Consider the following 26,325-nt stretch of genomic DNA (forward strand, 5'->3'; position numbering starts at 1 on the left):
GGCCGGGCCGCGCCCCGCGCCACAGCGCCCCCGGCGGCGCCCCGCGGCTCGGGTCGGCCCGGCCCGGCACGAGAGGACCATGTTAGCAATGGGCAGCTCAGTGATGAGCGCCCTGAAGGCACTTGGAGCACGCATTAATTCAGCGAAGAATGTCCTTTGCTTGGGTGGGGTGGGCTTTAAACTGGATTGGCAGATAAAAAGAGGGACGGTGATTTGGGAAGCGATGAATGTAATAAATGGACAGATTGTTCTCCTTTTGATGCCTTTATTAAAAGGGACCAACTCAGGATGGGGCACCCGGCAGGTCCGCGGTTCCGCCATCGCTATTCCCACGGTGACTCAGAGGAGGAGGGAAGTGCAGCAGCTTTGTCCGCTAAGGGACAGAACTGGCGGTCCCGTTCTCACGAGAGGGCTAGGGTATACCCCTCCTTTCTGCCGGCCAGTCCATGGGTCCTCACTCGTGCTGTGGTCTGCTTCAGCTAGGGTGAGGGGCGACCGAGGCTTCCAGCATCTCTGCAGGCTCGGAACTCTGTTCTTGATATCTAGACTCCGCTCTAATCTCCTAATTTTGAGTTGGCTCGTTGCTTTTGGGGGTTTATTAGACGAGTTTGGGGGTTTTCACCCCGTTACACTTTGGGTATAGGATTCATTTACATGTCTCTTGATATTGCCCTCCCGTCCCACCGAGAAACAGTCACTGAGAACAGGCAGCTAAAAGTAATACTGTTAACAGAATATTACAACTTGAAATTATAAACTTTCAATAGTTAGGACTCCCACTTGGCAGTTCTGGGTTTTAGTTGTGAACTTTGCAATCTAAAAAAATGGATAACCCCTTTTTTTTGTTCATAACAATGAAGTTTGCAAAAGACGCTGCGCACGGTTTTAAATGCTCAGGAATAGGAAACCCAGCAGAAGTTATGACTGAAAGTATGGCTTGAAAAAAAACCAAAGACCTTAGGGAGGAAGGAGTATCAGCATCCAGTGGAGTAAATTGTAAGGCTCAAAAAGAAACTGAGAATGAAGTGAAACGTATGAGCAGCAGTAAATCTAAGCAATGAATCAAAGCATTTTCTAATAAGATATAAAACTGGGTACTTTAATGGAACACTTTCTGAAACAGTCTTGACTGGAAGACAAATACAGAAGATTGTTCATGTTCAGGAATGAGCTGCAAAGAAGGAAGAGGTATAGAATGAGTTACTGGCCAGGAATTGTTAACATTTACCTCATGAAGCTGTCCTTGTAAAATGCCCTGATGTGTATTTAAAGCTGTACCATAGGAAGCGTAAATATTTGTTTCCAGAAGCTTTCTTAAAAATACTTAAAATATTTCTACTATTTAATCTAAAATATTGGTGCATTTTACTTTGAATTAATTTTTATGTATCAAATCAAAATCCTTAATGACCTGTTCAACAATAAAACCCAAAAAGTTTTGTGTTTAATTAGCATGCCACCTATTCCTTGCCTGAAGACAAAACTGCATTTCAAATATCTTTTCAGTTGCTATCAAGTGCTCTTACAAAGTTAATTTTCAACAGTGAAGGGTGGAAAAACTTGTCTAATTAAATTAGTTCGTATTTCTGTGCTGCAATAGGAAAAGTCAATTAAAATAAACCACAGGTACTTGCCTAAATAAGGGAAAGTATTTCTTTATGAAACTCCAGTGTTTGATATTTATCTGCTTATTTCTGACTGGTTTTATCTGATTAAGATTTTGTTTTAACTCAACATTGCACAACTATTTCACGCTTTGTAGACTTGGGATGCAGCTTTGGCACAGACTGCAAGGACATAGACAAATGAATCCATTTTGAGCATAACATATACTTAAGTAAGAAACATCTGCACCATCCTAATTTCACATCTGTTGGAGAGAATATTTGTATTGGAGGTCATGAAGTTTTTGATGTTGCTGATGCCATTAAATTGGTATGATGAGGTCAGATTTTTAATTAGTGTAGTGCAGAACTGTACTAAGGTTTGTGGTTGTTACATTCAAGTAAGAGTTGTCTGTGGTAAAATGTCCTGGGTAGTGCCTGCCATGTAAATCAACACCCTCTGTAAAGAACACAGGGTGTCCATATGGGTGCAACTGGCAGCTCACTGTCTTTTTTAACATCAATAATTCTTGGAGATGCTGTTCAAAGTAATCACAGTAATTGCAGAATGTCTGTGGGTATTACTTAGTAAAAATGTCGATAGAAGGATAAAATCCAGCCAAAGTAATTTTTTTCCTTACAATTCTCATAAAAAAGAAAAAAATCAACAACAAAATTTATTTTATTCTGATTTCTCAGTGGCAAAAGAGAAACAGTGTTGCTGAGAAAGTAAAGGTTTCTTTTGAACACTTAATATTTTAAGTGTAATTATTCATTCCCATCTTGAAAAAATAAGCTTTACAGTAGAATCAGTTTTATCTATGAGCAAATACATGATATTTCACTGGTCTAAAACAGATGATAATTTTAATGTCAAGTAGATCTTATCTAGTAAAAGCAGCTCTTAAATTTCTTATCTCAGTGTTCAAAGATGCTTAGGCTGCTCTCCTTGTAAATTACAGATGAATATACTGTGCTACCACTGTGTTATCAGACACAATGGTATCTGTGAGATTCTTTTTTAGTAAGCTTTGGATTGTGAAATGAAAGTACCAAAAGTTACCAGAATCATTTATGCACCATTTCTTTTCAGTTCTTTTTGTCTTTTCTTGCTTATTTCTCTTCAAGTGTTAATTCTTGTTTTCTGCCCCTGGTTCGAATATAACAAGTGCCTATAACAAAACCAAAAGCAAGGCTGGAGGATTTAAATTTTGCTGTTTATTTGGCAGTAGATTTTTTAGAAGGCTAGAACTAGACAGTATCCTAGGAAAGTATTTTTCATTTTTTTCTGTGGCACAATAAATTATGAAGAGTTACCTAGCAAGGTAGTTTTTACATTTAAATAATTGCAATTCAACCTTATCTGCATAGAATTCTGGAGGGTTTTGCACATTTTGCTTAGAGTGATGTTCACATCTAAACTTTCTTTCCCTTGATTGTTTGCTCCTTTCCTGTTATACACAGTTAATCATATCAAAATGTTTATGCATTTCAGGCAACATTTCAGGGAAAATTACAAAGGAAACTAATCACTGGAAAAAACAAGCAGTGTACATGGGTTAAACACTGTGAACATGTAAATGTACTGTCATCAGAATTGATAATCAAAGACCATGCATGATCCAGGAGCAGTGGTGTTCTTGAAGGCTCAGACACAAAATTGAAAATGGGTAGAATTTATGAACCATAAATGGGTGAGCTGTGTTAAGAGAACCACAACACTGGAATCTCAAAATGGTAGGAATCTCAAAAATGTATGTGAGGCTGTTACATAAAGGCCTCTGAAATGTTTAGTCCTTAACCCAGTATTAAGGTAACACCACTTTAAATATTAAGATCCTTTTCAAAAAAATGGTTATGTTTGATGAACACAACAGCTTCTTTCATTCATAATTGAAGAGATGAAACTTTTGGGAATGTTCGAGTCAGTTTGTCTGCCTGAGGCCTGTACCCTTCCTAGTGGAGAGATATTCCAATACTGACTAAAGCTACTACATCTGCATGGCTTCCTGAAATGGAATGTATGATCATCCAGATGTGGTAGGTAGAGAATTAAACATTTTTACCTGAATTCAATGCACTTTGGTTAGTCATGTGCAGAAGATATTGGAAGAATCTCCTAAGAAAAAGCAGATGTCTAAACTGTAATGCCCATCTTCTCTTAAGTTTGGCAGGTCTAAAAATATGCAGTGCCAAAGCTTTCACACTTAAATTTACAGGAGTAATCATCCAGATCACTTCAAAATTACAGTAACACTATCTTCAGTCTAGTAACTTACTAATGGCCTCCTCTGTTAATTCTGAAGCTGTTTACAGCCTCATTATTACAAAAATAATTTTAGGATTGTTTAGCTTTTATTGAAAACAAAGTGGTTTCTTACAGAATAATGCTTGTGGAAATTCAATACCACCACCTTCCTGTCCCATAATCTGTTTTCTGCCCTGAGGTGCCATTGTGTAATAGCAGCAGCAATGCATGTCAGAGTATTGGTTTGTTCAAAGGTCTGGAAGGCCAAGTGATCTTGCAGCTGCATAATCCTGCGGATAGAATAAGAAGACTCAGCAGATCTACCCCATTTGTTCAAATGAACCTAGTAAGTCAAGGTCAGACCTTCTCTCCCCAACAAGAGGAACAATACTGTGGGGAAGTTGATGACTTGAGAACAAAATTAAATGTAATTTCACAGATTCCAAGGCATTGTATATATCTGTAATAGGCTGTAATTCACTAGTTTTTAGTCCTCTAACTAAATATAACACTAGGGAAAAATTAAAAATCAGAGGTTTTATTTTTCCAGCCATTTTGAACTAAAAGCAGGTCAGAAGTGCAAAAGTGGGATGTAAACATGGGGAATTTTTTAAAATCATGAGGCTGTTAATCATCTTGCGCGTACCCAGCTCATGGTGTTAAATTTCACTTGAGATCTGTGGATAGGCAATGGCTTGTATTGTCCAGCATTGGATGGCATTGTGCTACCCAAATGTGCTATAATGCTATCATGTGCTATCCAAATCCCAAAACTTAATTGTCGAAATCCACTGCTTAATGATGGCGAAAGTCTAAAACTCTCTTATTGGGAAAATATCATAGATGCTTGAGGGCAGGCTCAACTTCTGCTTTAATTATAGACAGAGTCACTAGATGGAGCCAGAAATGCAAGAAAGCATTTTACAACCTGGACTATCCTGGACCCATCAAAATTTTCTACTGCATAAAATCTCCATTCATTTTCCAAACACAGAATTTCAATTGCATGCATATATAAGTGCAAGATCACTGTACTGTTAAATGGCGCAGTTTTAGTGTGATGGGTGTTTTTATGCAAACTGCATGTAGTTGTAATATAATCATGGTTTTACATTAAGTCTGACCGGCAAAACTGAGCGAGGAATGAGATCCATTAACATATTTTGCAATCTATTTGCAAAAAAATTTCCCTGTAAACCTACCTAAAACTGGGTTACAAGACCATAGCTCTTAAAACGTATGGTTCTTCTTATGCTCTTGCATATTTGTACAATTCAGCTTAGGTTTGAAAAAACAAATTCGACCAGCTTGTAGAACAGTTGGAGAGACAATACAAATGCCAACACATACCATCCTACTGCCCTGAGAAGTGATCAGACTTGGAATGTTATGCCAGGAGTGCTAATCCTGTAGCTGCTCTCCAGGAGCACAGGAAGCTGCTCCAGTAATTTCAGGCTAGCAGGTAATAGCAAATACCTAAGGAGGAGAGAATCAACACACACTCAAGCCTGGGATTTTCAAATTTTATTTTTTGTTACACACCTGGCCAGGCCGGAATGTCTGTTTTGCAGCAGGGTGCTGTTCAGGAACCACTTTTTTCCTCCTGCTGAAGCACAGATTTCCTAATTCTGTTTGTTTGTTGAGTAATTCTGATGTGGAACCAATGTCCTGCAACTTAATTGTAACTAAGCTGGTATGACTAAGCAATACTATTGGAAAATCAGCTGAATAGCAGATTTCTGTTTTGTCAAAGCTGCATTTTTTATGACTTACACAGGTTTTAAGAAAGCTGTTCAGCAGCAACTCTTCAGATAAGACCAAAAATCACATAATGGTTTGGCAGTCACCCAGGATGGAGCACACTCAAAGAAAACACAGAAGTATGCTTGGAGTTTTGCTCCTTGCTGATATGCATGGCAGGTTTCACGCTTTACCCTCTGACTATGATGTCAGATAGTGTTGCACTTGATTAAGCAGTTGCTCTTCACTTCCTGTTTGACACTTTCAAGTGCTTCCACACCCGGGGGACAACCTCTGAAAAACTGCTTGCTGGTATCATCTCCACCTAAGAGATTTTTTCATTTTTAAACTTATCAAAAAATACTAAGGAATTATGAAAATCATATTTTTCTTTGCTGCATTACTCTTACTGGATTTCTTCAGTTGCTTTTATGCTTATCTGCAATATCCCTTGCCTGACATAGAAGATGCAAAGTTCATTGAAGATTGTGTGAGAGCTCACAACACATTTCGATCCAAAGTGAATCCACCAGCCAGCAATATGTTTCGCATGGTAAGGCTGTGTTTGTGACTTTTTTGAAATTATTATAGTTTGGGCTGCTAATTTAGCCCATCTTATTCTTCATTTCTACTGAGCTATTCTTTCCATTTCAGTTAATGATTTCTGTAACATATATATTGGTTCTTTGTATGAAATAGAAAATACATTAATTCGCGCAGTATTGTTCAATTTTAATAATTAGAAGGGAATTTCTTCTTTTAGCACAAGATTTAACTACTCTCAACTTCAGCCAGAGCAAAGGGCTGTATTGCAAAAAAATAGTGTTCAGTTCTCAGTATGTCATCTACCTCTTTCTAAGAGAGATAGTAATCTGGTTTATATCAGGTCAGGTTTCATACATGCAAGCTGTTTGACTTTTTAAAAGTTTCTGAGTAGGCAGTCTGCAACAGGATTTGTTGAAAATCTATCATCTCTTGTTGTTTCTTCTAATCTAGAACATGTGTTGAATAAATGGAATTTCCAGGACATCCATTTAGGTACCTGATTTTCATTTGCTGTAGCAGGGTTTGAAGAGGCTAGGCTGAAAAGCAGAGCTTGCTACAAATACGGTGGATATCAGAACAGGTTATAGGTAGGTCCCGTGTTGTTCAGTGGAATACATAAGGAAAAGTGGGTATAGCTAGCTGAGGGAGGTAACCTCAGCCAGTGCATATCACTTCTCTGAGCCCTCCAGCAGTGCTGCAGAGCTGGAAAGGAAGTTAAATAGATAACTACTTCAGAGTATGAATCACTTCTACAAATGGAAAATCATTGCAAAGGAATGAGATTCAGAGTATCAGTGACTTTAACTTCCTGCCATGTTAAAAACAATGCTTAATTTTAAAAAGCTAGGGCAAAAGAGTAAACGTACTTGCTCAGACCAAACACCCAACAATTCTGGAATAACAGCAGGACAAATATATTTAAACCTCTTGAATCAAAGGTATACTTGCAAGGCATACCAATCATGGTACTTACAAGCTCTTAATGGATTTCTCAGGGTTTTTTTTTCCAGCCTTGAGGTCATAAAAGTTTTTATATTTTTCTATAATCTCATGTCAAAGGGCTACACAGCCTAACCACAGGTTGTGTGAAGCTATTTCCTTGTGTTTGATTTGGGCCTGTTAATGCCTAGCTTTATTTAATAGTGTCTGGTCTTTGTATTGGAAGATGCAAGTTAATGCTACTTATTTACCTATTTCACACAAGATATCTAGATTTGTCTGATTGAAGCTGCAGAGCATTTTCTGTTGCTATATGAAAGCTCTCTGAACTTGAAGATGATCATCCTACTCCAAGTTCTCCTGGGCCTTCATAGTTCTAGCATACCTTTCCTGAGGTAGGGTGCTGTGCTGCACACAGCATTTAAGAGGACTCTGCAGAAGTGTGATTATATATATGGTTTTATTCTCCATTCCTTTGCAAAGAGTTTCTAATACTTTGTTTGCTTTTTAGTCTACTACTTTCAAGTGATATTAGCTATCTCCAAACCTGTTATTAGGAACACGAGCTCAATTTTTTCTCACACCCCTTAACTTGAATTTCCCTCTACTGAACTTTACCTGTCAGCATAAAATCTGCAAGTCTGCCAGACTGGTTTGTTAAATTATCACTTGTGCCTCTTTGGATTGAAGTGTTTCCTTCTCAGCCCAGCAGAGATGAGTGAGTCTTTTATTTGCTTTGTCCATCTGCTGAGGAGGGAAAAGAGGCAGAAGGAGCTGAGGAAGAGAGCAGCTGTGACTCTTCCTTCTGTCCTGGCCAGTAGAACAGAATTCCTGTCTGGTCTGGTAATAATCAGCAATAATAACAAAATCCCTGGACAGCCAACATCTCCTAGGCACAAAGTCCTCCAAGCCCCTCTACAGCTGCAAGTTTCACACAGTTACACCCTCCAGCTGCAGCAGCTTAAAGATTGCACTCCAGCTGTAAATATAACAGGTCAGATACAACAGGACAGTGGATAGATCGTGCATGTCCTGCAATAGCTAAGGGAGAAAGAACACAAAAATTTGATATGACAGTAGAAATGTAAAGTGAGAGAAAGAAACTGAAGGCAGGGATGGGAAGCAGAAAAGGGGAAATGAACTCGTTTAACAAGTTTCTGTTTAAAAATGTCTGGATTCAGATAAGTCATTGCAGGGCAGGTTATAGTATGCTATCTTCCTTTTCTACAGTCCTGGGATGCTGCTTTAGCTAAGACTGCCAAAGCATGGGCAAAGAAGTGCAAGTTTGACCACAATACCTACCTTGACATCCCAGGAAAAATGCACCCCACCTTTCGCTTTGTTGGAGAGAACATCTGGACTGGCACGGCCCGCATCTTCTCTGTGCAGGCAGCTCTCAGGTCCTGGTTTAATGAAGTCAGCAGCTATGATTTCAGCACCAACACATGCACTGACAAGTGTGGTCACTACACTCAGGTGAGTCTTACATGCCCAGTGCTTTATAGTCTAACATATAGTCTAATATATAGATATAGTCTAATTTCACTGAAGATCTGAGTACAGGCTTGGAACAGATGCTTTGGAACAGGAATTACAGCACAGCTTTGCAGCCCCCAGTTTATTGCTGCATGAGACTGGAAATAAATATTATGAGCCCCAGGGATGTCAAGTTCTACTTCCAGTAATGGTGGAAAGCGATTATCCCCTGGCAATTTCACATTTAAAGGTTAGCCAGATAAGTGAAAAAATGGCTATCAATCCATCCAGCTGCCCTTTGGGTTAAGTTGCTCCTGTGTCAGCTGATTTAAATTTCCCTGAGCTACTTCCCCTCTCCTTCTTATCTTAATGCTGTTGCTTTGGCAGTATTTGAAGTGCATTACTTACTTCCCTTTGTCCTGCAGGTCGTCTGGGCAGAGAGTTACAAAGTTGGCTGTGCAGTTCACTTCTGCAATACAGTTGAAAATTTTCCAGGACTATTCAAAGCAGCACATTTTGTTTGTGACTATGGACCAGCGTAAGTTAATTGTGGCATTTAGTTTGTTTGGGTTATTTTGGTCTTTAAATGTCCCAACTGATCTGGTATCAGATGTCAACAATGATGGGTGCAGTTGTAACAAATTTCAAAATAAACTACATCTTCATGTCACTTGTTCAAGAGAAACTTCCCCTGGCCATTGGGAACACAACCTACTGGACATAGCTGGGACTGCTGAAAATCCCATTCTAAAAAAAAGCAGGAGAGCAGATCATAGCTGGCGCCGCTCACCATAATAAAGATGGTGGAAGAAAATCTCTTATGACTTCAGTCTCTGCAGGAAAATTGGGAAAGATGTAATCTTTCTGCTTCAGAAAGATTACATCTTTCTCTGCCCCTACATGAATTTCAAACAAGACATTGCAATTCAAGAAATAAAAGAAAGACAGTCCTCTAGCTGATCTGGTACTTTGCAGTATTTCTACTTACTTTTTACAGGTTTGTTTTTTATAATCAGGTGGGTAATGATGGGCTAGAGTCAAATTCTTGTATGGTTACAATAATACAGTATTGCCTGAGAAGTCTCATTAATTTCCAGTGGTAGGAGTCATCTGCTCCCCATGCCAGAGGTCTAATGTGATCTAAAAGGAATTTCAAACAATTGCAATGACCAGTTTTTTTTATTAGGGTATTATTCTCTCCCCTTGACAACTTTTCAATGACAGCTAACAAAATATTGTTCCTGTTTCGCAGAGGGAATTACCCAAGAAAACCATATAAAGAAGGACAGCCATGCAGTAGATGCAGTAATGAGAAGTGTGTAGACAAGCTCTGTGGTAAGACCAAAGTGATCATGTAAGAAAATTGCACAGAAACAAAAGTGGCATAAATAGCAGTGGAAAGACAACAAAAAGTCAATTTACACTAAGTGCATAGTGGGTCTGTAGCACACCACACAACAACAGTACCAAACTCTGGGAGGAATACCATAAGAAGGAAATAATTGAAATAACTTGCAGTTGAAGGCTCTCAGAGGCAGAAGCCAGAGTTTCTGATGCAGGGAAGTATCAGACTATTTTCTCCCTTTTTTCTTGTCAGGAAGTCAAATCCAAAATTTTAGCCCCAACAAATATTCACTGTCTATTTCTCCTCTCTCAGCAGAAACAGGAAACGTGTCTTCTGCTTTTCTGCTTGTTAACGTGTCCTAACACATTTTCCAGGCAACTGTATTTCAGAGCTAATAATAAGACGGTACCAAAAAGCACAGTTATTTCTAACTTCCACAGTTTTCTGAAAAACAGCAGTGAGAGCTTGTTTGTAAATCTTTTCCCTACTATGCTCAGTGCTATCAGAGTGCTGGTTGTAAGAGAGCTTGGAAGACTCAAGGGATGAGGGGATTTTAATCAAATCTCGAGGAGCAATTAATAAAGGACTGCTAGCCCCTTTGGAGCAGGCCTGTGGCCGCTGTGGGATGTTTGGCTGGTGCTGGGAGTTGGTGCAGAGCTGAGCCAGCACAGCCCACTCCCAAACCCTGCAAAGATGTAACAATGAACCGAGTGTGGCTGGAGTAAAAACCTCTGGGGACGAGGTGTTCCCTGCAAACATGCTGCCTGGGTCTGGAAGAGAAGCGGGTGATGGTGAGGGGCTCCCTCCTCCTTGCCTCCCCTCTAATGAGCCAGAGTGACTCTGTGCTGGGTCTGTCTCTTCGGTGTCAGGGTGTGGGCACAGCAGGGAAACACACAGCCCATACCCCATCACTGAGTCTGCTCCAAATAGCAGTTGACCTTTAAGTCAATTCCCCTTTATGTCAATTCACCTTATTAAAAACATTGCCCAGTTTGGGACTTATTAATTAAAGAAGATGCAGCAATGTCTTAAATCATATATGAATTTTATACAGAGGTTTAATGGGGATGGTTTTTACTAGCCGGGCTCTAGACAGAATCAGCTGTAGAAATTATTGAGCATTTGGTACTCTTATATCCTTCTGTAATATCCTGGCTGACTCATCTGAAAGCCTCAGAATGACACATCACAGGAAAACTAGAAATATATCAACGACTAGGGGAAGGGACAGGAGGAACAGAGAATTTAAAAGTTAAGTGCTAGATCCTACCACCCCCTTTTACCATTTTCTCCTATGGGGGAAATGAGGAATTTCAATAGAATGCACAGAGGCAATCCTGCAAATGCATCAAAATTTTAGTAAAGGTGTACTTCTGTGATAAATTAATAGTTATATTTATCTGTCTGTAACTACTTAAATTTGATATATGTAACAATTTTAAATAGCTTCTAAGTTTTGTTGTTATTTTTTAATCCCTCATCTCCATGACACAAATTCTTCCTGATACAGCTAATTTGTCTTGTTCAATTCAATAAAAAATATGAACTCCATACCAGTTGGGAGCCTGCTCTTGCTGGCCTGCTTCCCCTTTGCAGGATGTTCTAGGCATTTACTGGCATCATCAGTGCAAAGGCTTACCTCCTTACATCAAGAACCACCATTGAATGGTAGTCATCTTACTTTCCTCTTTTGATCTCTTTGCAGAAAATGCAGAACGAGACAAGCTGATAAGTACGTATCAAATTGTTCTTAATGGTTTTCCTGTAAGTGTGCTAAGACTAGATGTTAACACCTGTTTCTTCACTGACTTTTAGGTTATGCCAGCTGGTATCCCGACTGGGATACCCAGCCCCAGCCACCGAAGCCCCGTCCCCCCAGGCCTCCTGTGCCATCACACGTCCCACCTGCTGGGCATCCACAACCCTCTTGCGACCAATACTGTCTTAGTGTTTTAATTTTAAGGCCACTGTTTCTTGTATTGAGTGTTGGTGCTGTACTTCTAGTACAACAGCAATTTCCACACACTTTTTTTTATGAGTAATGGTCAATTAAGAGACTGATTGTGGTCCTACTGCTGTATTACTCTCACACATTTGGCACATGTTTAAAAAAAACAAAAACATTTGGTCATCTTTCATTATCCATGCAATCCAGCATAGGACAGGCTGCTTCTTCACTCAAGGCACGATATAATTGGCTTTGCATGGACATAATATAATTTATTGGCAGTAGCTGCAACATGCTCCTATGTCTGTATGAGGCTCTTAGCTCTAGGGGTAGTTGCTAGAGGGACCAGAGAGACTAGATATTCCTCCATGTGCTAACAATCCTCCTGGAAGCCTGGGGCATCACAAAGACATGTCTGAAGTGGCACACTGTATCCAAAAGAAGCAATAATTCATGTTCATTAACCTTCAGTTATCCCAGACACAATTTCCCCCAAGTAATGGAGATTTAACTGTATATATTACTTTTTATTAAAGCTTGCTTTTTTCTTTATTTAGCCCATGTGCATCAGTGTCCATTACTCTATTGTCAGTAGTCCATTCTTCTCCTCTCAGGATTAATCCTTGTTCTCCATAAGTAGAAGAATACCAGGGAAAGTAGACAGAGTAAGGATTAAGGTGGGGTGTCAATGGGGAAAGCTTAATTTTAGGATGTGAGATAGTGAAAATATCTAAAATGAGAGTAGATGGCAGCCATCATGAGTTTTCAGGTAGCAGGAAACAGAGACAGAAGATGAAATGAGCCCAGGACAGATTCTGGTTTAGAAATGGAGCATCTCAGCCTCATTTCAAAAGCCCAAACCTCTGATGGATTCAGTTTGTTTTAATAGACATTTATCCTTCAACCTGACCCCCACTGTTCCAATATAGGTTTGTTAGTGAGGGGAATCTTTCAAGCCAGGAGATACTGACTGATATTAGCAATGCATAACTGTGCTATCAACATTTAAAGCTGTTTTTTGCTCTTTTGTCTTTGTTCTAATGTTTTAAGAACACAGACTCGAATTCTGAGCCACATTGCAGCATGCCATCTCACAGAATAAAAATGGGCCCCCAGCTGAGGTTCTTGTTAATAGATCCCTTGGAGTGGATTAGAGTGAAATGACACTGAATGACCAGTGGATAAATAGGTAGATAAATAAATGTGGATTAGTGAAATGACACTGAATGACCAGTGGATAAATAGGTAAATAAATAAATGTGGATTAGAGTGAAATGACACTGAATGACCAGTATATAAATAAATAAATAGACAAACAAATAAGGTAGCTTTATTTTATAACAGTTTGGTTGTAGTGGAAAGGAAGAAAATATGTAAGGAAAAGAAAGAGGAAAAGCAACAGCTTTAACAGCATCTACTTTCATCAAAAGAAAATTTATCCAAAACTTTTCACATAGTGATTGCTATGAATAGGATTACAGGGGCCAAACAAATAGCAACAAAGAAGCCTAAAGGACGGGAGAAGCATTTGCCCACAATTAAGGAAAGAAGAAAAAAAGAAAGGGGCAAGCCTGCTACAGCTCTACTGCGATCTTGTAGTTCAATTTCCTTATTCTCATAGCAGTGTTCTTGAAATATGACTCGTTTCCTGTGACTAGCTTTGTATTCAATTACCGTGGCTAAGGTAATTCCAGCCCACAAATCTTCCGAGCAAAATGCTGCTGATAGAGCTAAAACCACTTTGTAGAGCTGAAACAGTCTGCTTTTAAAGCTGGAAGACCAGATGTTGAGAATCCTGACTGTAAAGAAAGGGCTAATGACATTTTCAGTGCATGCCTTAAGCAAGTGAAGAAAACTTCCTTGATGCCTGAGCACAAACCGCAGAAACGAACCGACTTTCGGCGCCGGCCCTGCGGGGGCAGGACGGACGCTGATGCTTTTCCCGGCGGCGTTCCGTTGCGGTGCGTTGTACAGCGAGCGAGTGGCAGCACAAGCACACGCAGAGGGGTCTCCACCAGGACACTCGACTCTGGGGCGGCTCGCCCCGTCCGAGCGCGGAGCACCCGCGGCCCTCAGCCCGCCACCCGCGGCCCTCAGCCCGCCACCCGCGGCCCTCAGCCCGCCACCCGCGGCGTGCGCAGCGCCGACCCCGCGCCCGCCCCCGCCCCCGCAGCGGCCGCGGTGAGGGCCAGGCCACGCCCAGCCGCCCTCAGGCTGTCGAGGGCTCTATCGATAAAGGCGAGCCGGGCACGGAGCCTGGCGGATTTCAGCGCCACCAGCTCGGGACGTCTAGGGATGCCCCTAGATACACCGTGGTGATTTTCTGCTTGCACCGTCTCTCTTCTTCTCCCTTTCTCAATGACAGGCAGATTTTTTACTTGTGCGCTGGCTTTACTACTCTTTTGTTATTCCTCTGATTGTTATGATCCATCGACATTGCCTGATCCTCGGGATCCAGCGTTTATTAAGCTATGTGTGGAAACCCACAACACATTGCGGTCTCAAGTGCAGCCACCAGCCAGCAACATGCTCTACATGGTAAGGGAATCTTCATGACTTACATACAAATTTGTAGCACTGCGATGCTGTTTATGATTCTCAAAGATTGCTTTTGTGATCAAATGTAAAAAATCAGAAAACAACTCCACAAAAACCTGGGGTCATAAGACTGACCGCTTTTCAAAGCAGAGAAGAAGGCTCTAATTATCAGGTGGCTTTATGCAATGGGATATGTGCAGTTTAGCTGTGTAATTCCTCACCCACAGCCGAAGATGCCAGCCCTCAGCCCAGCCGTGCTGCTGTGTTGTGTTGTGTTGTGTTGTGTTGTGTTGTGTTGTGTTGTGTTGTGTTGTGTTGTGTTGTGTTGTGTTGTGTTGTGTGAGAAGCCTCCTGGTTGCGGGGCGCCACACGCAGCTCGGCAGCCGGAGCTGCGGGGTTTGTGCACATCTAAGACATCTAAGCACAGTTTTCCTGCTCCAGTCGGCGAGGGCAGATCCTCTTGCCAAACAGCGCTGGGGAGCTTTCTCTGGGCATTCCCTGCAGGGCTCTCACGGACTGAGGCAGCAGGGCGGCAGTTCCGAGGGGCTGGGCCTGCAGGGAAAGCCAGAAAGCACCAAGTTCATTTTCCGTTTCTGGTTGTCAGACACTAAAAGATAAGTGCCCCAGTTAGGAGGGGTAACCGCACAGTAATAAAACTTGGATTGGAAACATGACAGGAAACTTATTTAGTTTCTCTTCTATATGCATCTTTTAGATCAGCTCTCCTCAGCTGTGCATCCTGGCCTTCAGAACCTGTTGCTGGGACTCTGTATTTTCTACATTGCTTTACTGGCCCTAAACAATCAAAATATTGTTAGGATGTGCAGTGTGCACACAAGTGCAGTGTTCATACTTTTAAATTGTGCTTAATTTCTTCTTTTGAAAAAGAACTGAAATCTGAAAAAACAAAACAAAACAAAAAAAAGGCAGCATAAGAAAGGGACAAACAAATTACATCTAAACCAGAAACGAATCATGGCAAGTTTCTTTAAAAATACTGCAAAACCTCTAGTCTTAAATATGATCTCTTCCAGGAACTATTTAATGTGGAGAGAGCAGTGCAATACATGATAAAATTTTTACAAAACTAAAAGCATTGGAACTGAAAACAGTATTTTGAGTGGCCCTTTGCACTTCAAAAAGGCAGAAAATAAGGTGGTGCTTTTATTATACAAGGAACTTCTTTTTTGCTGGAATTACCTGTCCACCTAGATATGTAAAAATTAAGATTGAATTCAGGGCATTCTCATATTTTGGAAAAGTAGTTTTTAAAAGAAAATGCAAAATGTAAACTCCTTTAATTGCGAGTAACAAAGCTCAATCATTGGTATTTATAATGCATAAAATTAGAACATTGATCTAAAAATTTTTTACCTGACAAATGTGAGCCCTTTCTCATCCACCCAAAGCACTACTTAGTTCTGTTCTAAAGCTCCTCAAAAACAGCAGAGTCTCACCAGTGTCATCAGGGCTTCGCAACAGTCTCCTTTGAATTAGTGCTGCCTTCCATCCCTTTTCACATATTATGCATTAAATTTTTCCTCCTTAAGTCAGCAAGCAACATGTTATAAAATGAAAACTGAGAAGTCGTTTATGAGGGGGAAAAAAAGGTAAGTTTTGTTTCCTTAAACAGCGGTGATATCTGTATGCAAATCTCCCTGTCCTGTGCGTTTTCTTTACGTGCCATTTAGTCCAATCTTTCTGTTTAAGTGCAGTATTATAAGCAAATATGGAGTGTAACTGCAGTTAAACTAAAAATCATTGTGAACATTTCTGTACACTGCTTTTCATCTGTCAGCCAGATTAAGCATTCACACAAAATGGAAAGTATATTTAAACTTACTATGCAACTTTAAACTTAGTATTATTCATACCTTTATCAAAGTTTAAACCTATTACTACTATAGGATGAAGGAGAGGAGGTGCAGGGACTCTTAAAAAGCAGAATGTGAAAGAAAAGAGACCATGAAATGCAAAGGTGCATCCCCCACTGTCATACTTCTTTCATGATGATCATCTCAGAGCCCTGACAAGATGTAAAATGAAGTTTCTGTCTTAAATGGCAGAGTTACCTTCCAAGACTGAAAGATAAGTTCTGTGCAATGCCAGATTTTATCCATTGTCCTTAAAAGTATCTAAGGAAATATCAACTGCTTACTAGAAATGACTCCCTGCCCCAAATTTAATGCTTAATGTACTGAGTTCCTATGTAAATTATTTATGTCCTAGTTTTGTGGATGTATTTGGTTTGCACAAACACTTTTTGAAAACAGAGGGGTCATACAGGGGTGGCTTCTCTGAAAAGCTGCTGGAAGTTTCCTGCATTTCCCACAGAGCCATTTCCCCACTTCTGGCCAAGGCCAAATCCTTCAGCTGTAGTGGCAGTGCCTCTAGGATAATTCATTCAAGAAGGTGAAAGGTTGTGCACAAGCAATTGCAGCCAGAGAAGAGTAAGAACATGTGAAGGGAGCAACTCTGCAGACACCAAGGTCAGGGCAGAAAGGGTGGGAGGAAGCGCTCCAGGCACTGGAGGAGAGATTCCCCTGCAGCCCGTGGTGCAGCCCATGGTGGGGCAGGATGTGACCCTGCAGTCCAGGGAGGGCCATGGAGGAACAGAGATCACCTGCAGCCTCTGGAGGACCCCACACTGGAGCAGGGGGAGGCCTGAAGGGGGCTGTGACCCTGTGGGAAACCTGTGCTGGAGCAGGGTCCTGGCAGGAGCTGTGGCCTCAGGGAGAGAGGAGCCCACACTGAGCAGGTTTGCTGGCAGGACTGGTGACCCCATGGAGGGGACCCACTCTGGAGCAGTGTGCTCCTGAAGGAATGCACCCTGAGGGAGGGACCATGCTGGAGCAGTTTGTGAAGAGCTATACCCCATGAGAAGGAAGAGAAGTTTGTGAAGGACTGTCTCCTGTTGGAGGGACCCCACACTGCAGCAGGAGAAGAGTGTGAGGAGTCCTCCCCCTGAGGAGGAGGGAGCAGGAGAGACAGTGTTTGATGAACAGAGCATAACCCCTAGTTCATATCCCCTTGTGCTGCTGGTGGGGAGGAGGATGTGAAAAATCAGGACTGAAGTTATGTCCTGGAAGAAAGGAGAGGTGCGAGGAAGGTGTTTAAAATTGTAATAAATACAATTAATTTCCCCAAGCTGAATCTGTTTGGCCCATGACAGTAACTGATGGGTGATATCCCCCTGTCTTATCTCAGTCCAGGGGCCTTTGGTTGCATTTTTTCTCCTCTCCCAGCTGAGGAGGGCAGTGATAGAGTGGCTTCAGTGGGCACCTAGCCAGCGCCCACCCCACCACATTGGGAAAATACACCCTCCACAAACATTAGGCAAAGGAAGAAATGGAAGACATAGGTTAAAAAATATTTTTAAATCTCTGTAGATGCATTTTGGCATGATCTTGTGGTTTTTAATTACTAATTGGTAGCGTAAACAATACACATTGTTTCAGACTTAGCTATGGTACAAAAAAAGTTACTTAGGTAAAACATAGACATAAAATCCAACAGCCTACCTTTGTTAGATTCTACCAAAAAATCTGCAAAAAGGTAGATTGTAAAATACACCTTTTCCTTCATCTTTTCTGATCCATTCAAAACAATTTCCTTGTTGTTTCCATCATTTGCAGAAGCAAAGAAGCAATTTTAATTAATTCAGAAGAGGAAAAATAAAAAGTTTATTTTTAAAAAAAACTTCAGTACAAAATAGTTCAGTGCTGGACAACTTCATTTATATAACACAAAGTATAACTAGGACTACAAGCATACATTTGTGGTACTGTATCTGCCAGGAGGTACAATGTTGTAATCGTTCAATCAAGGTGTGTGCACAAGAAAACCCAGCAAGGGCAGACACCACCTCCAGTGCAAACAAAAGACATTTACATAACTCAGTTGCTTAAATAGCTACTTTCTCTAAAATTGAATAGCAAGTGAATGAGTCATTCCACAAATATGAATTCAGCACTCAGGTTTCAAGCCACCAAACACAATGATGCTCACCAAAGGGTTGAGTTTAAACTGTCCCCAAAATTGCAGTGTGCTTGTGAACTGACCTGCAAGCCACGGCCTTAAGCAAGTATGAGGCTACACAAGACTTTTGCATTATTGATATGGTAAGAATAACCCTCATTTTCCGGATTCCATGTAAATTCATTTTAATTTACGTTAATGTTCTCTCATGGCCAGCACAGTCTTGAAATGCTCATTGTGCCACAAACACTGTATTTGGCTAATGTACAGCTCTTGGTGTCCAACAAGCCAGTCAGCCAAGATCATACACCATCCCAAAAAATTTCCTCAAGCTTAATCAGCAATTTAAGTTCAAATCAGAAACAAACCTACAAGCTGATTTACCATGTAGCTCTGTAAGTCTCCACAGAAGCAGAACTGAATGAACCAAAAGCATCTACATAACTGAGACACAGCTTTTCCTGAGAGCTGCTCTGAATTACTGCACTGCCAATATAACAAAGTGATTTTTAATTGTCTTTATTTTGCAGAGTTGGGATCCAGATTTGGCAAAGACTGCAAAAGCTTGGGCAAAGAAATGCTTATTTAAACATAATATATACCTCAAAGAGCGAGGGAAAGTTCACCCCAAATTTGCTACTGCTGGAGAAAACATCTGGACTGGCACAATTTCTGTCTTTACCGTGAAAGCAGCTCTCGCCTCTTGGTTCCACGAGGTCGAATCCTATAATTACGAGAACAATAAGTGCACTAAAGTATGTGGCCACTATACACAGGTAGGCATTGCATTTCTCCATCTAAACCATGAACCAGCTTTGACATTTTGATACAAGACCTCTACATTTCTGTTAAAGATTCAGTGAATCTTTCCAGGTTCTGTAGTCTTACTGTATGTCTGTGTGCACAAGATGTTCTTATGTTCCAAATCATGGGAGGAAAAGAGACAGTGTGTTATTACTTTAAATGTGACAGTTTGTGGGGTTTTTTGGAACAAAACAGTGCAGCTATCAAGCAGTCACATTAGCCAAGCAGTGGCTGAAAAACAGACAACAGCAATGGCTGTTGGCTGCAGTGCCTGAGTGGAATGAGGTCTCAGCTTTGACTTCAAATGCCAAGGCCTAGAGAAGTACCATAATGAAAACAGATGTCTGCAGTTCTGCAAACATCATGTGCACACTTTGTCCAACTGCTATTCCCAAAGGAAGCAGGCAAAGGGAGGAAAAGGACTGCAGTTGCCGTGAAACCCTGCAGTCACTACCCACAGCTATAGGAAAGCAAGACAGCTTGCAACAGCAACTCTAGGCTTAAATTTTGATCTGAGGCTATTTAATATTTTTTGCAGAGATACACAAGTGCATTTAGGACTTGAGTAGATGAGGTGAAGCTGGTGGGCTTTCTGAACTTGTGTGCAGAGAAGATACTGGGATGCAGGAGCTGTGAGAGGCGACTGTGCTGCTCTTTGAGCTTGCTCAAAGAACATTGCAAGAGTCAGCACATGGAAACTGCACAGCACACCTTACCTGGCACTAAAGCACAGTGCTGTTGACCATGGTGTTTGTACAGGAGTGGCCCATGCAATTTCATGGGGGTAGAATAAAAAAACAAGATTATTCTCACTTGGAGTTAGCAGCGATAGCGATTGTAGCTAGAAGATGTATATCTGACAGCCTCAGGAGGTATCCTTGGGTCTTTACTGTCAGGGAACTCATCATTCCTCTTCTTCCCAACTGTGGAGAAGAGAACTTTCCCTGGGCACAATGACTGCAGTGACCACAAATCACTGCTCAGTCAGTGGCCTCCTGGAATAGGGAAGGTCCTTTTATTCAGTCCTTCACAGTCCTCAGGAATGAAGTTATCCACAGCTAGTGCCAGGAGCAACCTCTGCTCTGCCACTGCACTAAGAAAACCCTCAGGAGCCTGAGGATTGTCCCATCTTCCCAGAGCTGGTACCAAACAGGCATAAATAGAAAGGGCCAGACCTCCCCTTTAAGTCAGTGGAAGCACAAATGTATTTATGTTCTAAGTTGCCAGAATCCTTCCATATTGCTCATGTAGTCAGTCATTGCTGATGTTTTATCACCCTCAAGAGTACTGCTGTGCCCTTGTCTCCCCTCTGCTGCTGTCACGGGACTTAATTTTCAGGACTGCAGCATTTGGCTGCACTCTGATAGGATGCTGGGTTCCACAGAAAAGCTTCTGGTAGAGAGAGGATCAGTACATGAAGTAATGGCCTTGCCCCTAGATTATGTTAGTCACGGCCATGATGTTAAAAGGCAGGAATGCAGCTGAAACACAATCCTCCTCCCAAAGCACCAGTGCCTTCTGAAAATTTGCTTTATGTCCCCACAGGATTTAGTGAAGGGGCAGCCAGCCCTCATAAGAGCTATAGCAGATCATGCAGCCTTTTCTGCACAGGTGTGAACTCAGTTCCCACAGCAGGAAAGACAGAATGCTAATGGATTAGGTTGAAACAAAGGAGATGAACCTCACCTTTCTCCTTTGCAAGAAAGGAAAACAACCTGTTACAGCCAGTTGTGTCTTCTTTCTGCACATTTTTAACAAATATATCGTGAATTGGGTAAAACAATCAGTCTTTTTTTCAGAACAACCTATTATTTTGAGATCCATTATTGCTGCTTTTCCCTGTGAATCCTGCCAAAGGAGTCCTCCTCATCCCATTTGTATGTGATAAAACAGGGGAGAGAATGTCTTCTCCTAACTCTTCAGGTGCGGAATCAAAGCCTTTGTCACTAGTGTATCCATCTGTCTTTGCAGGTAGTTTGGGCTACAAGCTACAAGGTTGGCTGTGCTGTCCACTACTGTCCCACGGTGCAGTACATCACCATACGCAACGCAGCACACTTCGTCTGCAACTATGGGCCACCGTAAGGTTCTTTGTTATGAATATTTCACAGGGTTTGGGTCCTTCCCCTTCCCTCCCACAACGTGCAAATTTATTAGATCAGTCAATTTAGTCCTGTTTTTTGTGGGAGGAAATAATCTCCAAAATAGAGAAGAGGTACTCCTTTGTCCAACCAGCCTTTTTTATTTGCTGGATGAGAGCTATATATTGGAGACAAAAAGCAGTGGAACTGGAAGAAAGGATTAAATATAAGATATTGACGTGAAAATACTGAAGTGATCATCTGAAAATTAATCCCTTGCTCCTAAATGCCAAGATGGCCCCAGACAGTTGCCAAGGTGCAAACCCAAAGTCTCAGGATATTCCCACACGTGCCCAAGGAATTAAGCCCCTGAGTCAATGGCTTGGATAAACATTTAAGTGTGCAGTGGTGGCAGCCTGCAGTTTTAGCAGCTGAGGGCTGCTTAGGAGGCTGGGGCTGCTCAAGACAAAATTTGGTCCTTCATGTGCATAGTCAGTAGGATATCGGGCTAGGATGGATGTATTATTCTCTTCTCCAGCTAATTAATACCACCTTGGTATAAATGCAGCTTTAAAAGCCTTTGGCCAAGCCATGTTGGGCCAAAGCCAGGCAGCCCTTGAATACAAGCAAGTTTAGCATTCCTTTTGCCACGTCTCATGCTTGGAAGAATATGTACCCCTGACTAGATATCTTGAAATTACACAGCTGCTGCTCTCCCTAGAAGCCCCACACCCAACTGTGCAGAGGGCCAAAATCCCACTGGATTTCTTGTCCTATGTTGACATGGGGAAGAGGAGTGGTCCCTTCACCAGCACCCAGCAAAGCAGACAGGGTGTTCTCTGGAGAATCAAGGTGCTCTAGAGAGGGCTTTAAAGCTGGGCCCTCCCCTGCTGGGTGAGGATGCCACAAATGGTCAGTTGCATGCTAACAAGTGGAGTAATGTCACATCCAGCTGTTGATTTTGAGAAGCAGTAGCTTCATTGCTTTGTTTCAGCTCTGCCAAGGGCCCAGGCAAGATGCATATACAATTTCCTCAAGTGAATGTACTCTTCAGATTAGACCAAGCAAAGAAAGCCTTGCCTTGCTGAAAGTAATGAGGTTTAACCATGAAGTTTCATCTCACTGCTGAGATTTCATGCTTTCAAAATCCCTCTCTGTGTTTATGGCCAGTATGAGGCAAGCTGTAAGTCTTGCTTTGGCCGTGCTTTGAGCAAAGAACTGAAGCTGTGTTTGGTGCAGTATCAACCTGAGCAGATGTAGTCAGTCCCGCTCACACCATTGGCAGAGGGATGGAGCAGGAGAGACACCTACATCACTCCTAAAATATTAAACAACAAATGGATGAAATCATCACCTATAATTCTCCAACACCAGAGCATTCCTCTTCAAGGCTGAATACACACATACATACATAGTAACTGAACCTGCTCTTGCTTCCATAGCCAGAGCCAGCTATGAGGTTCCAGTCTCCACGCACACAAATTACCCAACTCTGAGACTTCTTTAATTCCCAGGTTTGCAATACTGCTATCTCCAAGTACCTAAACAGGGGGTCCCATTACACCTAATCTCTTTCACTGCATGTCTTGGGCACAGGGCACTCAGATGGGACTCTTGAAAAAACCATCCTTCTATCAACACAAGTGAAGCAGAACTCAGGTTCAAACCTAATTAGCAGTGGGTATTACCATTTTCCCAAGGGCTGTTTGAGAGCAGTGGTATTTTCCTTCACAGTGGGAATTTCCCGGTGCGCCCATACAAGACAGGAGCAGCGTGCAGCGAGTGCGGTGGTGAGGAGTGTACCATGCAGCTGTGCCGTAAGTAGAAGACAACCAGATATCCTCCCCAAGCACGTGCAGAAAAGGAAAGAGCACGCAAAAGATAGCGGCAGGAGACAGGCACAGCATCTCCTGTTCCTAAATATAGACTGAAAAACTGCAGTCAGAAGCCAAGTGGCTAGTACTACATAAAGAGAGGGGATGAGAGGCGAAAGAGCCTGTTTTCTACCCTGGGGAGTGATAGGATGGAGTTTGCTCTTCAGGTGCCAGAGAGTGTGTTACAGGAGATGTGGTGTTTGCAGTTTAAGGTGTTTTTACCCCTGCCAGAAATTACTGCTTGCAGAAACAGAAACAGAGAATGGGATACCTGTCCTAGGGGCTCCAGGTTATCCACACCTGATGTGTGAGCTGTGGCTTGAGCTGGTGCAGGTCCAAGCAAGCTTTGCCCCTGCCATGCCACTGCGGGTGGGGAGAGCAGCCATGGCACTGCTAAAGCTGCTCACTCCGGTGACCATCAGCCAGGCCATCTGCTTTTCCCTAAGCACTGGGAGAGAACAAGGCTGACATGCAAGAGAGATGCATACATTCATGGAGATGCAGTGCTCAGCTCAAGTCTGGCAGCCTTCCTGATATGCCTGCACTTGGCTTTTTAGTGGCTGCATGGAGTCAGGAGGGAAGAACTGAAATTTCCATAAAGACAAGGCACTGTGCTGTGGCCATTGGCCTGTGGGGAGCTGAGGGTATGGTCACACTTTTCCCCAGCATTCGACCATTGGTGAACAAAAAGGAGTGGGAAGATGCTGTTAAAACACCAATACCTAAGGAATTTAAGGGAGTCCTGGATTCACAGAGCTGTTTAATGTTAGTTGCAGGCTCTCAAAACATGGGGCACAGGGCAAAACCCTGTGATCTTGGGAAGCACACCGGGGGGGAGTCCTCTCTACACCAGCCACTGGTGACAGAAGTCAAAAAAGTATGATAAATCACTCCTCACCAGAGTCCTGAAAGTCACTGCAGAGCTCTCCCAGAGCCAGCAGGTCTTTGCTTTTTCTAAGAAGAAACACATCAGCTGTATTTATAAGCCCATTGTGATGTTCACATTTCATTCCCTTTTGGTTAGAGTCAAATTGTTTCTAAATTATAAGTGTGCTTCTGTTTACTTCTTTTCTCTCTCCAGAAAATCCAGAGCGTGACAAAGTAATTGGTAAGTACTACTGGAATTACTGCTTCCTTTTGTTGCCCTTGTTGCAGTTATACTTGTAAACAAGTGAATTGTTTTGTTTACAGAAAATTCCAGGTGGCAACCAGAGTGGGACAGGCCTGCGTGTGATGAGTTCTGCATCACCGTTATTGCTTTAAGATTACTACTTTTTGTACTGACATTTGTGGCCTCCTGGCTCTTACCAAAATATTGGTCTCTAATACCTGCCAGTGGGTAACACACACGTAGAAGACCACAGGAGCACTTGGCTCAATTCATCTCTTCCATTCACATAAGTTAATAACATCTTCACTGCAGGTTGTAGTTACAAGCACTGATATCAGCTTTCTCATTGCTCAGAACCAGTTAAAAGTTAAAATAGATTTAGATGTTAAAATTGCTTTAAAAGTTAAAAAGTTAAAATATTTTTAAAGTTGAGCAGTGTGCATATGATCTGGTGGGTACAGGGGCACATTGTCCAGGCAGCACACTAAGGCTTGCAGGCAGCTGTCCAACACACTTTAGGAAGGGCTGGAGTGTCCAGCCCAGGGGCCAGGTCCCAGCCCACAGCCAAGGCACAGGCAGAGCATGCACCTGTCTCATTCCTATTGCACTCTTACCTTGGGCACTCCTACAGCAAGATGCAGAGTGGCCTGTATAATTTAAATTTTTTTAACGAATTTTTGGATTCCTGTGAGCTCTGGCATTTGCGTCCTGGGGCAGACAGCGCACTTCCCAGTCTCACAGAGCACTTGTCATTGGTATTTTGCTTTGCTTAGAATTTGTTTTTAAACTCATGGGCATCTGTGCCTAAACAGTTTCACCTGTGTTTATGTGGTTATGTATCACTGCAATCTTTCCTGTTGTGGTTTTTTATTTTTTTAAATACAGGAGTTTTACTGCTGTTTCAAACAATAAATTGTTATTTCCTGCTTCCTGTGTATGGTAGTCATGAATTTGCAACATGACCTAAAGCTTAACTGCTGGTGCACAAAATAACCCCGGATTCAGCTCCAACTTGCACAACACTAGAAGCAATACTGGGAAAGATAGATCTCCAAATAAAATCACTCTCTGCCCATAGTTACAAGTTTGGTTCAACAGCTGCCAAAGAACAAATCTCCTGGAACCTGCACATCTGCAGCAGGCAGAAGGCTGCGGGGACAGCTGCTGTGTTCGGCTTGGTACATCCTCTACCAACCACAGCCACCTAGCTCAAGCAGAGTCTGGAAGCAGCAGAGCTGCACAAACTCACAGCTCGACCACAGCAATCCCTGTCTATAGCTTTAGAAGCTTCTGCACACTGTCCCTCTGCTCTGCACACACTACTGCGGGGGAAGCTGGAAAGGTTCCCTCACCCCTTCTTTCTGCAGTACCATCACCACAATACCTATCAGTATTTCTGCATGCCCACTACTGACCCTGACCTAACTACTGGCATGGATTTTCACTGAAAACACTGGAACTGGTACCCAACATTTCTCACATTACACTTCCAGATCATTATTTGCTAGTACTCTTATACTAGAATCATTTCAATATCACAGCATTCCTTGAATAAATAATTTTTCAATATGCAAATGTCTGGGGACAAAATTACAAATTTCATGCTTGATAGATCTTTATATATATATATATATATATACACATCTTTGTTTAGTGACTGCTGGAGCCTCCATAGCCAAGACAGCACATTCACACACTCTTGTGTGAAGCCCAGGACTCAAGTTTCATGTACTGCAGAGTCCCAACTAAAAATCAGCTGGCAAGTGGCACGTGGGCAGCAGGAATTAATTTGTGGGTACTCTTCCTGCACAGGGCTAAACAGCAGACTGTCCAGTAGGGTCTCTGCCCCCCATGTGGGGTAGTATCCTACTACTGGAAAGAGGAAGGTAGGAAAGGGAACCAGATACACTGCTGTGTCTGGGGAGCTTAAAAAGAGCTCAGCAGGAATTCTCTCCTGCTTAGTTTAATTAATGCATGTCTCCAGGAGAAGAAACAGAAGCAACGCAGAGACCTGAAAGTTCAAAATGTTAACAGTTTCATTTAACCGTATACTTAAGCAGTTGTTAGAAATCCTAAGAAAGACCTTCCCTTAA

At 42.0% G+C, this 26,325-nt stretch overlaps 2 protein-coding genes across 2 annotated transcripts; both read left to right on the forward strand.

Moving 5' to 3' along the window:
* Nucleotides 1-5,965: 5,965 nt before the first annotated feature.
* On the forward strand, nt 5,966-12,322 carry LOC311153771 (glioma pathogenesis-related protein 1-like; the record flags this gene model as incomplete). The annotated part of the gene is made up of 6 exons (XM_084205804.1): nt 5,966-6,145; nt 8,308-8,553; nt 8,979-9,091; nt 9,806-9,888; nt 11,604-11,630; nt 11,714-12,322. 6 exons carry the CDS (start codon nt 5,966-5,968, stop codon nt 11,938-11,940), a joined length of 876 nt encoding a protein of 291 aa, XP_084061930.1. The 3' UTR covers nt 11,941-12,322.
* A 1,868-nt stretch (nt 12,323-14,190) lies between these two features.
* Nucleotides 14,191-24,959, forward strand: LOC311153772 (glioma pathogenesis-related protein 1-like). The gene is made up of 6 exons (XM_084205805.1): nt 14,191-14,384; nt 18,893-19,138; nt 21,138-21,247; nt 22,982-23,064; nt 24,203-24,229; nt 24,313-24,959. Exons 1-6 carry the CDS (start codon nt 14,205-14,207, stop codon nt 24,462-24,464), a joined length of 798 nt encoding a protein of 265 aa, XP_084061931.1. The 5' UTR covers nt 14,191-14,204; the 3' UTR covers nt 24,465-24,959.
* The last annotated feature ends 1,366 nt before the right edge of the window (nt 24,960-26,325 follow it).

Source organism: Fringilla coelebs (genome assembly GCF_963513975.1).
Source record: "Fringilla coelebs genome assembly, chromosome: 5".
Lineage (NCBI taxonomy): Eukaryota > Metazoa > Chordata > Aves > Passeriformes > Fringillidae > Fringilla > Fringilla coelebs.

Excerpts from the sequence above, each read along its gene's own strand:
- LOC311153772 (XM_084205805.1), top strand. The coding sequence starts at position 14,205 with ATGACAGGCAGATTTTTTACTTGTGCGCTGGCTTTACTACTCTTTTGT. Across the intron at positions 14,385-18,892 it reads CCAGCAACATGCTCTACATG|AGTTGGGATCCAGATTTGGC; the intron begins GTAAGGGAATCT and ends TTTATTTTGCAG. Across the intron at positions 24,230-24,312 it reads AGAGCGTGACAAAGTAATTG|AAAATTCCAGGTGGCAACCA; the intron begins GTAAGTACTACT and ends TTTTGTTTACAG.